Here is a 16,710-nt window from a genome sequence, read left to right on the forward strand (position 1 = left end):
TATAATAATGGTTTGTGGTTCAGGTAAGGTCTTTCTGAGGTGCTAAAACAGCTGTGTAGTTCTTAAAGCACAACAACGTAGAGCATTTCAAACGGGAAACAACTTCAGTTATAAGCTCATACGTAACCTAATGTATTAAGTAAAGAAGCTGAGAAATCATGTATAGATATGCATTTTCTTTTTTCTGATACCTCACATAATAGAATATGGTCACATTGTATGGATACATGCCATTGTACAAAACAATGTAGGCCTACAATGTATATACATCTAAAAACAAATGTCATTTTGTGCCACTGTGGCACTTCATGAAGGTTAGTGGAATGTAGGTTAGTGGAATTTCAAAACTTCTGAGGTGTCCTATGCCATCAGCCGTCATACCTTAACAAGCTACTGTAGAGCAACAACAGCACATGGCTTGAGATAAGGTGTCCCAGTGCTCTGATAAAAAGTAGTGCACTATGTAGGGAATAGGGTGCTATTTGGGATAGAAACATTGATATCTTCTTAAATGTACAGTATTGTTAATTGACCACTTGAGTCTTTATTAGTCAGGTGAGGAACTGGAATTCAACTACTTTCAGTAAACTGTAGTTTTGTGTCAAACTGTGGACAGAAAGTTACTTTAAATACATGCAGCTGTAGGTTATTTCTTCACCAGACAACCGTTTACATGAACACGTTTTGTGAAACCATACACTACTTTTGCCATTCCATTTTGAATAGAGGAGTCGGTAAAGGAATATATTTTCCTGCATCACTCCATGTGGATATTGTTGATGATGAAAATAAAATAATGTATTTATTGTATAATTTGGTGGTAATAAAATATTGATTACATGTGTTTCATGCTAAATGTTTCTGTTTGAAATTATTTTCAACTGACACTTGTGTAAGCAATAATTACAACTGTTCAGAGACTATACACCGACTCATCACACGATTTACAGTAGGCCACACGCACACACACTGGTTCCAATCGCGTTCTCCTATGACGCATAAACCAATGGTTGCGAGCTACGTTATTGACTGTCGTTGACTGACAGATTGCTATAGCATATGATATGTTTAGCTGATACGTAAAATACCTCTCCAGGCTTTGTAAAATCTGGCAGGCGTCAACAACGTCTGGGCAGAGGAACGCGCCCATTATGTCTACTCTCCAGGGTACGCCTTTCAGTTTGAATTGTTGACGTAGGACGCTCACGCCCCACGATTATCAGTTGCGGATTTGCTGCTCTCCTCTGGCTAAATCTGGTCCGCCAGCCAAAGCAGCTATAGTAGAGAGGCCTCTGCCTGTACTTCCTGCGTATGCCACAAGTTTACAGTACATATCAGCTCATTTGTGTTCAGGCACGCTAGTTGCTACTTTCACCAGATGCATATGTCGGTAAGTCGGTTCTTCATTTCATATCGACAATTATTTCGGTTATCGATAGGGCAGTTTGTGTTATGGATATTTGTACAGAAAAGAGCATGACAAATGATGGACTCCATCGTTACAAGATCACTTTGTCCGACTACAGTAGGCCTAGCCTAGGAATAGTATGTATATCCCTCTATAGGTTATATCCCAATATCAAACGTTTTAATGTCAAACCTCTTTGGTTATAGCTATAAAGGTTTACAAATGTCCCGAAATATATTTCTGCTTCAGTCGTTACTCTACTATTTCCATAAAAGTTATTTGGACTTTTTCGGTCAACGAATGCAGATCGTCTCAGTCAACACATAACGCCGTCTGAGATTGATACAATGGAGCCTTGATGAAGCCGTAGTCGTGTCGCGAGCTTATTTACGTTTACGAAGCGCGAGCTGTCAGACAGTAGATGTCGCGAGGAGGGGAGCGGCGCAGCCTACTTGTAAACTCTCAAAATACACTTTTTAAGTTTGTCTATTAAACTTGATTATTCTTGACTTTGGAACATCGATAGTTCATCCATTAAAATATCGAATTAATTACTATTGTATGGTTTTGTTCATGTTATTCTGCATTCATAGAGAATATTAAAAGATTCGGTGTAGACAGAGGAACTTGGGGCTTATTATGGGGAGTTTTGTGGTGGGGGAAAATGAGTCACGCATGAAAATTGCTCATTCTGGCCGATTTTGTGTCTTCCCTGCGGTGCCCTTCAAACCGCCCTTATTTCCTTCCTAACATTGTATTGTCATGACTAGGCCTACAATGCATTCTATTCTATTATTTTATATTATATTCTTACCTTGGGAGAGTAGTATAAACATTGAAAGTACTGTCTTTTTCAATCATACAGACCATCATGTCAAATACATTGATAACACCTCATTACACTACAACGTCATTGTTGGGTGGGGTAGGTAGATCTTAAGTTCACATTCCACAGTATGCTAATTGGTCATAGGTATGCTTTAATGCACCACCCTCATTCCTTCATAGCCGGATTCAACAGTGCAGCACTGACTGAAGTATGTTGATTACACCCATTCAAGGATTTATTTTGTGGTGTGGTCTTTGATCAGACCAGTTATGTTATGTAGGCTGTGTGAGCGATCCTCCCAAGTAAAGTCATGCTATGTCTTCTCTGAAGAAACCGTGGAGCAAAATAGTAGGCCTAGACCTAGGTAGTGATGTTGTGTAGATTTACTCAAGGATCTACAGGACCAGTCAAAAGTTTGGACACACCTACTCATTCAAGAGTTTTTCTTTATTTGTACTATTTTCCACGTTATAGAATAATAATGAAGACATAAAAACAATGAAATAACACTTATACAATCATGTAGTAACCAAAAAAAGTGTTAAACAAATCAAAATATATTTTATATTGGAGATTCTTCAAAGTAGCCACCCTTTGCGTTGACGACAGCTTTGCACACTCTTGGCATTGTCTCAACCAGCTTCATGAGGTCGTCACCTGGAATGCATAGTCACCTGGTATGCATTTCAGTTAACAGGTGTGCCTTGTTAAATGTTAATTTGTGGATTTTTTTTATTTTATGCGTTTGAGCCAATCAGTTGTGTTGTAGGGTAGGGGTGGTATACAGAAGATAGCCCTATTTGGTAAATGACCAAGTCTGTCGTTTCTCTTTGCTAATTTGAGCTGTTCTTGCCATAATATGGGCTTGGTATTTTACCAAATAGAGCTATCTTGTCACAGCACAACTGAGTGGCTCAAACGCGTTAAGAGGGAATGAAATTCCACAAATTAACTTTTAACAAGGCACACATGTTAATTGTTATGCATTCCAGGTGACGACCTCATGAAGCTGGTTGAGACAATGCCAAGAGTGTGCAAAGCTGTCATCAAGGCGAAGGGTGGCTACTTTGAAGAATCTCAAATATAAAATATATTTAGATTTAACACTTTATTGGTTACTACATGATTCCATATGTGTTATTTCATAGTTTTGATGTCTTCACTATTATTTTACAATGTAGAAGTAGTAAAAATAATGAAAAACCCTTGAATGAGTAGGTATGTCCAAACTTTTGACTGATACCTATACTGTACATCCAGAATTTACAGCTGTGAGCCAGTTGGTTGCAACATGAGGAAAAAAAGACATGCAGCAGTATCACTTCTGCTGCAATAGCCACATTATTCAGCTGTTTACCAAAACAAGTGGCGGGGTGGCTGTTGTTGTTTTTCGAATGCCTGTTTAAATGTCTCTCCTTTCCTCCACAGGCTGGTGTGTCCAGATGACTCATCAGGAGCAGCAGGAGATCCTGTTTAGGGAGAGCCTGGAGGCAGCTATGTCCTGGATGTTGGCCGTCCAGGAGCGGCTCCGGCTCAACGACAACACCCAGGGCCCCCGGGCCGCCCTGGAGGCCAGACTCAGAGAGACAGAGGTGAGACCCAACCCTAACCAACTACTCACACAACCAACTACTGACACAACCAACCACTGACACAACCAACCACTGACACAACCAACTACTGACACAGCCAACTACTGACACAACCAACCACTGCCACAACCAACCACTGACACAACCAACTACTGACACTACTAACTACTCCTGACACTACTAACTACTCCTGACACTACTAACTACTCCTGACACTACTAACTACTACTGACACTACTAACTACTACTGACACTACTAACTACTCCTGACACTACTAACTACTACTGACACTACTAACTACTACTGACACAACTAACTACTACTGACACTACTAACTACTCCTGACACTACTAACTACTACTGACACAACCAACCACTGACACAACCAACTACTGACACTACTAACTACTCCTGACACTACTAACTACTCCTGACACTACTAACTACTACTGACACTACTAACTACTACTGACACTACTAACTACTCCTGACACTACTAACTACTACTGATACAACTAACTACTCCTGACACTACTAACTACTCCTGACACTACTAACTACTCCTGACACTACTAACTACTCCTGATACTACTAACTACTACTGACACTACTAACTACTACTGACACTACTAACTACTCCTGACACTACTAATTAATACTGACACTACTAACTACTCCTGACACTACTAACTACTACTGACACTACTAACTACTCCTGACACCACTAACTACTCCTGACACCACTAACTACTCCTGACACTACTAACTACTACTGACACTACTAACTACTACTGACACTACTAACTACTCCTGACACTACTAACTACTCCTGACACTACTAACTACTACTGACACTACTAACTACTCCTGACACTACTAACTACTCCTGACACTACTAACTACTCCTGACACTACTAACTACTCCTGACACCACTAACTACTACTGACACTACTAACTACTACTGACACTACTAACTACTACTGACACTACTAACTACTCCTGACACTACTAACTACTCCTGACACCACTAACTACTCCTGACACTACTAACTACTCCTGACACCACTAACTACTACTGACACTACTAACTACTACTGACACTACTAACTACTCCTGACACCACTAACTACTCCTGACACTACTAACTACTCCTGACACCACTAACTACTACTGACACTACTAACTACTACTGACACTACTAACTACTCCTGATACTACTAACTACTACTGACACTACTAACTACTCCTGACACTACTAACTACTACTGACACTACTAACTACTCCTGATACTACTAACTACTCCTGACACTACTAATTAATACTGACACTACTAACTACTCCTGACACTACTAACTACTCCTGACACCACTAACTACTCCTGACACTACTAACTACTCCTGACACTACTAACTACTACTGACACTACTAACTACTCCTGACACCACTAACTACTCCTGATACTACTAACTACTCCTGACACTACTAACTACTCCTGACACCACTAACTACTCCTGACACTACTAACTACTACTGACACTACTAACTACTCCTGACACGACTAACTACTACTGACACTACTAACTACTCCTCTCTGAGCCTGTGTCAGTACTTAGTTAGGGTTGGGTCTCACTGTCTCTCTGAGCCTGTGTCAGTACTTAGTTAGGGTTGGGTCTCACCCTGTCTATCTGAGCCTGTGTCAGTACTTAGTTAGGGTTGGGTCTCACTGTCTCTCTGAGCCTGTGTCAGTACTTAGTTAGGGTTGGGTCTCAATGTTTCTCTGAGCCTGTGTCAGTACTTAGTTAGGGTTGGGTCTCACTGTCTCTCTGAGCCTGTGTCAGTACGTAGTTAGGGTTGGGTCTCACCAACTAACTAACTAACTAACTAACTAACTAACTAACTAACTAACTAACTAACTAACTAACTAACGACTGACTCTAACTACAGACAGACTCAGAGAGCCAGTGAGACCAAACCCTGTCTCTCTGAGCCTGTGACAGTAGTTAGTGTCAGTAGTAGTTAGTGTCAGTAGTAGTTAGTGTCATTAGTAGTTAGTGTCAGAAGTAGTTAGTGTCAGTAGTAGTTAGTGTCAGTAATAGTTAATGGTGTCAGTAGTTAGTTAGGGTTGGGTCTCACTGTCTCTCTGAGTCTGTGTCAGTAGTTAGAGTAAGACCCATCCCTAACTAACTACTGACACAGGCTCAGAGAGACAGGGTGAGACCCAACCCTACCTAACTACTGACAGTAACTACTGACACAAGCACAGAGAGACAGGGTTGGGTCTCACCATAACTAACTACTGACATTACTAACTACTGACACTAACTACTAGGGCTGGGCGATATGGCCAAAATGTATCACAGCATTTAATTATTTTTTTAATGGTGTTTTATGTTTTTGAATAATACCATTTCTAACTTTACTTTATGAGCAGTGGGTGACCCTACAGTGGCAAGACATACATTCTAAGTGATTTCAATGGGTCTTTCTCCATTTTGATTGTTTTATACTGTTCAGGTCAACTTCAACCAAAACACATTTCTTGCATTTCCATCAATTTCTGCATTTCCTGCACTCATTTCAGAACAGTTTCACTCTGCCACGTAGCACAATATGGGCAATTTTTACCAAATGTTGCAATTGTGATTTGACCTGCGATTTAGATTGAAACACTTGAGTGAACTTGTAAATAGAAAGTTCATTCTAATTCTATAGTTAGAATATAAATAATAGCGAGCGCTTTGAATTCAGTGGTGTTTGACATAACAATGAATGAAATTGCCAGGGAGGAGTTATTGTGACATGGTAGGAACCAATGTGATGGTCAGTGTTTCCTAGGGAACCCTATAATCTTTGGCTACATTAAATATTTCTTCATGTAGCCAACATATTCATGCTTCGCCTATTCCTCTTTGACAGAGAGAGAGGCCAAACATTCAAATACCGTTATAGAAGGTAGGAATGCTTTTCTAACAGTCTTGAAGGTGTTCCCACATATGCTGAGCACTTGTTGGCTGCTTGTCCTTCTCTCTGCGGTCCGACTCATCCCAACCTATCTCAATTGTGTTGAGGTTGGGTAATTGTGGAGGCCAGGTAATCTGATGCAGCACTCCATCACTCTCCTTCTTGTTCAAATAGGCCTTACACAGCCTGGAGGTGTGTTTTGGGTTATTGTCCTGTTGAAAAATAAATTATAGTCCCACTAAGCGCAAACCAGATGGGATGGCATTTCGCTGCAGAATGCTGTGGTAGCCACGCTGGTTAAGTGTGCCTTGAATTCTAAATAAATCACCCAACAGTGTCACCAGCAAAGCACCATTACACCTCCTCAGCCATGCTTCACGGTGGGAACCACACATGCGGAGATCATCCATTCACCTACTCTCACAAAGACACGGCGGTTGGAACCAAAAATCGCGAACTTATTAGACCAAAGGACAGATTTCCACCAGTCTAATGTTCATTGCTCGTCTTTCTTGGCCCAAGCAAGTCTCTTCTTATTATTGGTGTTCTTTAGTAGTGGTTTCTTTACAGCAATTCGGCCATGAAGGCCTGATTCACACAGTCTATTCTGAACAGTTGATGTTGAGATGTGTCTGTTACTTGAACTCTGTAAAGGGAAAGGGGGATACCTAGCATTTATTTGGGTTGCACTTTCTGAGGCTGGTAACTAATGAACATATCCTATACAGCAGAGGTAACTCTGGGTCTTCCTTTCCTGTGGCGGTCCTCATTAGAGCCAGTTTCATCATAGCGCTTGATGGTTTTTGTGACTGCACTTGAAGAAACTTTCAAAGTTCTTGAAATTTTCCCTAATGACTGACCTTCATGTTTTAAAGTAATGATGGACTGTCGTTTCTCTTAGCTTTTTTGAGCTGTTCTTGCCATAATATGGACTTGGTCTTTTGCCAAATAGGGCTATCTTCTGTATACCACCGCTACCTTGTCACAACACAACTGATTGGCTCAAACGCATTAAGGAAAGAAATTCCACAAATGAACTTTTAACAAGGCACACCTGTTAATTGAAATGCCTTCTTGGTGACTACCTCATTAAGCTGGTTGAGAGAATGATAAAAGTGTGCAAAGCTGTCATCAAGGCAAAGGGTGGCTACTTTGAAGAATCTCAAATATAGAATATATTTTAATTTGTTAAACACTTTTTTGGGGTACTACATGATTCCATATGTGTTATTTAATAGTTTTGATGTCTTCACTATTATTCTACAATGTAGAAAATAGTAAAAATAAAGAAAACCCCTTGAATGAGTAGGTGTGTCCAAACTTTTGACTGGTACTGTAGTAAAATACCGCTATACTGCCCAGCCCTACTGACACAGGCTCAGCGAGACAGCGTGACCGAGGGTCAAATACCTGTTTCCCACTATTGAGCCAGCCTGAACTATACTGTGCAGGCTCGGATACATCTTTTCACATTGTCCTTTCCAGCATGGCTGTGGTTATGGCTGTCCTCAACTGGCCATTCAACTTTAAACCCTGTAATACAGTAGAACCTTGGTATGTGAAACCAGAGCCGGCCTCTACATTAGTCTAATTCCAACTCTCCTTTTTCATTCCGTTGCTTCCACCATTCTCTCAGGTTTGTTTCCCTCGAGAGAAGCTTCTGTATGCTTGATCACATTATTATCTGTCATCACAAAATTCATGATCTCATCAACCCTCTCCTGTGTGTTATTGGTGGTCAGAAAATCCACCAGTCGGAGCACGAGGGTCATGTGAAGTTTGACAAGGTGCTTGTAGCTGCAGAGGTCTTACTGCAGAACGGTAACCAGGGGACGAGGAACATCACCCACGCCAGACTCAAAGAACTCAAAGCATTATGGGAGGAGACCTGCACCTACATCATCCACTGCCACAGGTAGGCTAACTCATGACTCCTCCATGACCCCTCACGACCCCTATGACCTTCCATGACTTCTATGAGAGCTGAAAATGGCAGGTCAATTACTATAATGTTTCTTTAAAAAGAAACCACAATTAGTATTAAGCCTCCTTTCTCTTTTAGAAGAAAGTCGTCCGTGTGTAAACACCAGGATATGTTACCAACACATGGATAATGTAGGCATGAGTGAATATATTCCTTCCAGTAGTTTACACATATTTGTTTAATTACATAGTCACAGCAGAAGGCCTTGTTTTTTAGTTTTTTATATATATATATTTTAAGCCATATAGCTACACATATCAGTTTTCGGAGGTCTATTGTTTGTCACCTTGAATATGCCTTCATACATGCTTAAATATTTCATAATGAAATACTTATTGATAATAGTATATAAATCGTTTATAAATGCTTGTTCATGATTATAAAGTCTTACCTACCATTCCATCTCCTCTTTCCTCAGCCGTATAGAGTGGGTGTGGCTGCACTGGAGTGAGTACCTGAAGGCGTATGAGGAGTTTGAGATGTGGCTGGTCAGTGTGCGTCGCAGTCTGGAGCCGGAGGTGGAGCTGCAGCTGGGGGTAAAGGAGAAATTGTGGCAGGTGAGCAAACACACCAGGTGTTGGGTGTCAACAATAGTGACGTTTAGCCAGGGGAAGAGAGGTAATACTACTGGTACCATTTCAGTAACCTAGCCTCAACTGTGTTCATAGGCTATTAGATTCCTACTTCTTGTAGGAAGCCATCTTTGACTTCGTAGTTGAAAACCCTAGCCACATCAATTGAACCAACGAATGCTGCCTATTAAACCTATAGAAGAGCTAGCTTGCTGATGCACCAAGTTCAAGCTGGAAAGTATCCAATGGGTCGTTCTTCAATTACAGTGGCATTTGGGATTGACATTTTGGAAATAATGAACTTAATTTTTTTACATTTGTATTTATTTAAATGTATTTGGGTCATCTTCCTATTCTAAATCAACTGATATGGCAGCTTAATGACTTTAAATCATTTGTACCATTATGATAACTTTTTGCCACAATAGGAGTAGTAAATAGATACATTTTTGGTAAATGAGGATTTTCTGAAATGGAGGCAAGAAAGGCTCAAATCTAAGGTCATCAACCCTTTAAATGTAATTTACCAAAGTGATTTGATTAATCATTTTGCTCACAATGTTATTTCCCTTCATTTAAATTGACTAACACCAAGTGACCCAATTGACTAACACCAATTTTCTTTAATATAGACCCCTACCCCAATAACAGTTTGTCACTGGAGAGAATGCTCACGGTCCTTGTATATCTTTGTAATGAGTCATTTTCAAGGTGGTAACACCAATGACAATAAACTGAGGGACAGACGTTATACTAGTAAAAAATAAAGTATTTTATTATCCTAATGTGTTTGTATTGCTCTATACCTGATCTATACAGTAGATGAAATACCTTTGTTTACTTTATAGCACTCAAAATAATAGATATACTATATATGCAAAAGTATGTGGACACCCCTTCAAATCAGTGGATTTGGCTCTTTCAGCCACACCCGTTGCTGACAGGTGAATAAAATCGAGCACACAGCCTTGCAATCTCCATAGACAAACATTGGCATTAGAATGGCATTACTAAAGAGCTCAGTGGTTCGGGCTAGGCCCCTTAGTTCCAGTGAAGGGAAATCTTACCGCTACAGCATACAGTGACATTCTAGATGATTCTGCGCTTCTAACTTTGAGGCAACAGTTTAGGGGAAGACCCTTTCCTGTTTCAGCATAACAATGCCCCCATGCACAAAACGAGGTCCATACAGAAATAGTTTGTCGAGATCGGTGTGGAAGAACTTGACTGGCCTGCACTGAGCCCTGACCTCAACCACATCAAAAACCATTGGGATGAATTGGTATGCCAACTGCGAGCCAGGACTAATAGCCCAGCATCAGTGCTGACCTCACTAATACTCTTGTGACTAAATGGAAGCAAGTCTCCACGGTAATGTTACAACATATAGTGGAAAGCCTTCCCAGAAGAGGGGAGGCTGTTATAGCAGCAAAGGGGGGACCAACTCCATATTAATACCCATGATTTTGGAATGAGATGTTCAACAAGCGGGTGTCCACATACTTTTGGTCATGTAGTGTATCTCTAAATCCCTCAAACATGTCACTACGACTCTAAACATCACTACTGGGACAAGCCAATGTGCTTACCCCAAGCCCTTTAAATAATGCATAAACATAACTTTTTTGCAGGATAAAGGACTTGTATTATGTTTTATTATTGATAAACAATTCAAAAGCCACCCTAATGTAATGTAATGTAATCTAACGTGTGTGTTCCAGGTAGACAACCAGCGCATCCTGCTGAGTGACGTCCAGAACCAGGCACTGTTGCTGGAGAGGCTGGTGGACGAGGCTGCAGCGCTGCACAACCGCATCCAGGATCCCAGTGTGGACCAGGAAGCACAGGAGAGACTCCAGCTGGCCTATAACAGCATACGGGACAAGGCTGAGGTGTGTGTGTGTCTGTATGTGTGTGTCTGTGTTTGTGCGTGTGTGTGTGTGTGTGTGTGTGTGTGTGCAGTATAATGGAGGCTTTCTGATGACTCTCATTCAAAGTCTTTCCACCTATCCCCTCGATTTCTCTGCACAAAACCCAGGCAAGCATTCCTGTATAGAGCTAACAGACAGACAGACAGACAGACAGACAGACAGACAGACAGACAGACAGACAGACAGACAGACAGACAGACAGACAGACAGACAGACAGACAGACAGACAGACAGACAGACAGACAGACAGACAGACAGACAGACAGACAGACAGACAGACAGACAGACAGACAGACAGACAGACAGACAGACAGACAGACAGACAGACAGACAGACAGACAGACAGACAGACAGACAGACAGACAGACAGACAGACAGACAGACAGACAGACAGACAGACAGACAGACAGACAGACAGACAGACAGACAGACAGACAGACAGACAGACAGACAGACAGACATGTGTCAGAGCCGTGTGTCTGGTCCAAGGGGGAATGTCTTTGTAATGGTTGATGTTCTCTTTCATATTGAAGTTGTTGCTTATTAATAGAGGAGCACATTTCTTCCCCTACACTTGGAAAGAAGCTGGACCAGCTAGTTCTAATCTAAGTTTAAAAAAATGTTATTCTGAATAAGATGCTATTCTATTATTCCCCAGTACACCAATGAGGTTTCTTTATTCAAAGCAATTTGCATGTATCTGCTCCATATTGATATGGGTTTCTTTCCTTTTATTAGCTCTTTCTCTGGTTCTGTTATTATCATAGAGCATCGTGGACCCCAGGAAGACTAACTGCTGCTTCAGCAGTAGCTAATGGGGATCCTCATAAAATAGTAAAAACTGAATCAGTGTTTTTAAAAAATGTTTTTTTTTATAAAGGTTACTTGGCTTTTAAAGGGGCAATCTGGGATTTGAAAAACAACAATCAATGGCTATATCACACATTTTTAAGTGAAAAAAATATATGTACTAATCCCAGATTTTCATTTCAACAGGAGAGGTTGTCGGTGCTGCAGAAGATGGCTGAAGAGCACCAGATGTACCAGAGAGATGTCCTGAAGTTCCAGGCCTGGCTGGTGTCCAAGACTAAGGAGCTCAACACCCTCACTGAGACAGAGGACACAGCCGAGAACAAACTCCGAGCCCTACAGGTGAGAGAAGTACACCCTAGTCACATGACTTCTGGGAGGGACAGGTGAGAGAAATACAACCTAGTCACATGACTTCTGGGAGGGACAGGAGAGAGATGTACACCCTAGTCACATGACTTCTGGGAGGGACAGGTGAGAGAAGTACACCCTAGTCACATGACTTCTGGGAGGGACAGTTGAGAGAAGTACACCCTAGTCACATGACTTCTGGGAGGGACAGGAGAGAGAAGTACACCCTAGTCACATGACTTCTGGGAGGGACAGGTGAGAGAAGTACACCCTAGTCACATGACTTTTGGGAGGGACAGGTGAGAGAAGTACACCCTAGTCCCATGACTTGCATTTTAAATAAGGTTTGATTTGACTTGATTTGATTCTGCTGGGAGACACATACCATGCCAAGAACAACCTGTAATTTCCTTAGTTTTGTGTCATGTATTTGAAAGAATATGATAAAGTGTCAGTAGGGTAGAGAATCAGGACACAGCCTAACCCTCTCTCCTCTGTCAGACCCTGGATGACAACGTGGCCAGTGAGGAGAGGACACTGCAGCACATCGAGGTCATGGCGGAGGCAGTGCGGGCCAACACGTCCCCCGGGGGGGCGGATGTGGTGGTGGAGGAAGCAGAGGAGCTGCGTCTGGACTGGCAGAGGCTGAGACAGAGCTTGTGTGAGGTCGGAGAGAGCCTGAAGAGCAGCCTGGACTCTCAGAGCCAGTACCAGAGCCGCTGCCAGCGCCTGGGGGAGGACATCAGGCAGCTCCGGGGCCTGCTCCACAGACTGACCAGAGACCTGGAGACAGCCAGGGAGGGAGACAGGACCAGAGATCTGGAGACAGCCAGGGAGGGAGACAGGACCGGAGATCTGGAGACAGCCAGGGAGGGAGACAGGACCGGAGATCTGGAGACAGCCAGGGAGGGAGACAGGACCAGAGACCTGGAGGCAGCCAGGGAAGGAGACAGGACCGGAGATCTGGAGACAGCCAGTGAGGGAGACAGGATTGAGGAACAGATGGTTGGGCAGTGGAGGAAATACATGGTGGGTTTGGGCTCACTCTCTCTATTACTTCCTGTATCATCTCTCTATCTCTCTCTCTCTCTGACAGTTCTCTATGCCACCCTCACTCCTCAACCCTATGGTTTACAGCTTTAGTTACTTGCTACAACAAGGGTCTGACACTGCATGGGTGGTTGCTCTAACTATTACCTGGCAGGAATTGCCCTCTGGCTGAATGCATTGGAGAGGTGTGGTGGAAATGAGAGAGAAGATAATGATTGTGGACTGATATTGTAACCTTACAGTAAAAACGTACATGTTGTGGGCAGGTGTGGTAGGGCAGGTTCCAACAGTCTATGTGTATCAATAGTTTAAAGTCGCTTCTTTTTGTTATCTATTGTACTTCATCCTCACTGATGTGAATAAATGGGACAGATGAAAGGAAATGCCTCCATAGGCTTTCAGTACATTGCTTACACCTGTCCTGTCTGTTCAGTAGGTTAGTGTTTTTCATCATGAATCTTGTTCTGGAGGCAGCTCTGCAGTGTTCACTAGCTGGCACAGCCACAATGTCATAAAATCTGATTTTAAACCTAACCTTAACCAAACTGATAAGCCTAACCTTAAATTAAGACCAAAAAGCAAACATTTTTGTTCATACATTTTTTACAATATAGACCATTTTTACTTTGCAGCTGGCCTATCTAAGGGGAAATTGCTCAGTACTGCCTCCAACTCATGACAATAAACGTCAACCTGCGTCTGTTCAGATCAGTGAAGATAGCGGCTAGGAAGCGAGTCTAGGAAGCGAGGCTAGGAAGCCACTGTAGAATATTTTGATTAGACTGAGAAACCAAAGCTGGCAGATGAGGCAAGCAGTTCTTAACCACTCTTTTAATCCTCAACAAACAAAATCATTCTTGACAATTCACCTTAGCGGAATGAAAGTAGCAGGCACCAAGATGCCTCTGAGGCTGTAATCGGTTAACTCTGGCAAAGGAGGAAATTAATTGGGCGTGCCCCAAGGGTCAGTACTGGGGCCCGTCCTGTTCAGCCTGTACGTTAACTTCTCTGGGATATGTGGGACGGTAGCGTCCCACTTGGCCAAAAGCCAGAAAAAATGTAGCGCGCCAAATTCAAATATACAGTGGGGCAAAAAAGTATTTAGTCAGCCACCAATTGTGCAAGTTCTCCCACTTAAAAAGATGAGAGAGGCCTGTAATTTTCATCATAGGTACACTTCAACTATGACAGACAAAATGAGGAAAGAATATCCAGAAAATCACATTGTAGGATTTTTTATGAATTTATTTGCAAATTATTGTGGAAAATAAGTATTTGGTCACCTACAAACAAGCAAGATTTCTGACTCTCACAGACCTGTAACTTCTTCTTTAAGAGGTTCCTCTGTCCTCCACTCGTTACCTGTATTAATGGGACCTGTTTGAACTTGTTATCAGTATAAAAGACACCTGTCCACAACCTCAAACAGTCACACTCCAAACTCCACTATGGCCAAGACCAAAGAGCTGTCAAAGGACACCAGAAACAAAATTGTAGACCTGCACCAGGCTGGGAAGACTGAATCTGCAATAGGTAAGCAGCTTGGTTTGAAGAAATCAACTGTGGGAGCAATTATTAGGAAATGGAAGACATACAAGACCACTGATAATCTCCCTCGATCTGGGGCTCCACGCAAGATCTCACCCCGTGGGGTCAAAATTATCACAAGAACGGTGAGCAAAAATCCCAGAACCACACGGGGGGACCTAGTGAATGACCTGCAGAGAGCTGGGACCAAAGTAACAAAGCCTACCATCAGCAAAGGCATTGAAGATGAAACGTGGCTGGGTCTTTCAGCATGACAATGATCCCAAACACACCGCCCGGGCAACGAAGGAGTGGCTTCGTAAGAAGCATTTCAAGGTCCTGGAGTGTCCTAGCCAGTCTCCAGATCTCAACCCCATAGAAAATCTTTGGAGGGAGTTGAAAGTCCGTGTTGCCCAGCAACAGCTCCCAAACATCACTGCTCTAGAGGAGATTTTCATGGAGGAATGGGCCAAAATACCAGCAACAGTGTGTGAAAACCTTGTGAAGACTTACAGAAAACGTTTGACCTCTGTCATTGCCAACAAAGGGTATATAACAAAGTATTGAGATAAACTTTTGTTATTGACCAAATACGTATTTTCCACCATAATTTGCAAATAAATTCATTAAAAATCCTACAATGTGATTTTCTGGATTTTTTTTTCTCATTTTGTCTGTCATAGTTGAAGTGTACCTATGATGAAAATTACAGGCCTCTCTCATCTTTTTAAGTGGGAGAACTTGCACAATTGGTGGCTGACTAAATACTTTTTTGCCCCACTGTATATCCAATAACGTTCCAACCGGAGAATTCCTTCATGTCTGTAGAAGTTATGGAACGCAAGGCGATATCATGAGGAAAGCGCATGACCAGGAACTGGCATTCTACCAGACCAATGACTGAAACACCTCCCACCCGGCCTCACATCACACTAGAGGCTTCATTCCACGTTCTACAGACTGTTGACATCTAGTGGAAGGCGTAGGAAGTGCAAACATATCCATATCTCACAGGGAATTGAATCGGCGATGAGTTGAACATTGACCAGTCTCAGAATTCTCACTTCCTGTTTGGATTTTTTCTCAGGTTTTTGCCTGCCATATGAGTTCTGTTATACTCACAGACATCATTCAAACAGTTTTAGAAACTTCATAGTGTTTTATATCCAATAGTAATAATAATATGCATATATTAGCATCTGGGACAGATTAGGAGGCAGTTCACTATGGGCACGCAATTCATCCAAAAGTGAAAATGCTGCCCCCTATCATAAAGAAGTTAATGATCTGCCTTCTGTCTGTACTGGGTTTGAAGTTCAAATGTATGCAGATGATACAGTGATATATGTGCATGCAAAGAGCAAACAACAAGCTGCACAAGAACTCACTACTGTAATGGTCCAGGTTACAAAGTGGCTCAGTGACTCATGTTTGCATCTCAATGTGAAAAAAAACGTCTGCATGTTGTTCACAAAGAGGACAACTGATGCTACTGAGCCAGATGTCTGTGTGTAACTGATGCTACTGAGCCAGTTGTCTGTGTTTAACTGATGCTACTGAGCCAGATGTCTGTGTGTAACTGATGCTACTGAGCCAGATGTCTGTGTGTAACTGATGCTACTGAGCCAGATGTCTGTGTGTAACTGATGCTACTGAGCCAGATGTCTGTGTGTAACTGATGCTACTGAGCCA

General features: G+C 42.1%; 1 protein-coding gene across 1 annotated transcript in view; it reads left to right on the plus strand.

The window, feature by feature from the left end:
- Nucleotides 1–1,268: 1,268 nt before the first annotated feature.
- Nucleotides 1,269–16,710, plus strand: part of LOC120023037 (nesprin-3-like) — a 40,405-nt gene continuing 24,963 nt past the window's right edge. Inside the window, exons 1-7 of the mRNA XM_038966986.1 lie at nt 1,269–1,390; nt 3,666–3,829; nt 8,536–8,708; nt 9,196–9,334; nt 11,071–11,241; nt 12,277–12,432; nt 12,943–13,470. Of these exons, the coding sequence (XP_038822914.1) occupies nt 3,680–3,829; nt 8,536–8,708; nt 9,196–9,334; nt 11,071–11,241; nt 12,277–12,432; nt 12,943–13,470 (1,317 nt within the window). The 5' untranslated portion in view covers nt 1,269–1,390; nt 3,666–3,679. The remainder of the gene's footprint in view (nt 1,391–3,665; nt 3,830–8,535; nt 8,709–9,195; nt 9,335–11,070; nt 11,242–12,276; nt 12,433–12,942; nt 13,471–16,710) is intronic.

The sequence above is a fragment of the Salvelinus namaycush genome, chromosome 28 (assembly GCF_016432855.1).
Source record: "Salvelinus namaycush isolate Seneca chromosome 28, SaNama_1.0, whole genome shotgun sequence".
In the NCBI taxonomy this organism is placed as follows: Eukaryota; Metazoa; Chordata; class Actinopteri; order Salmoniformes; family Salmonidae; genus Salvelinus; species Salvelinus namaycush.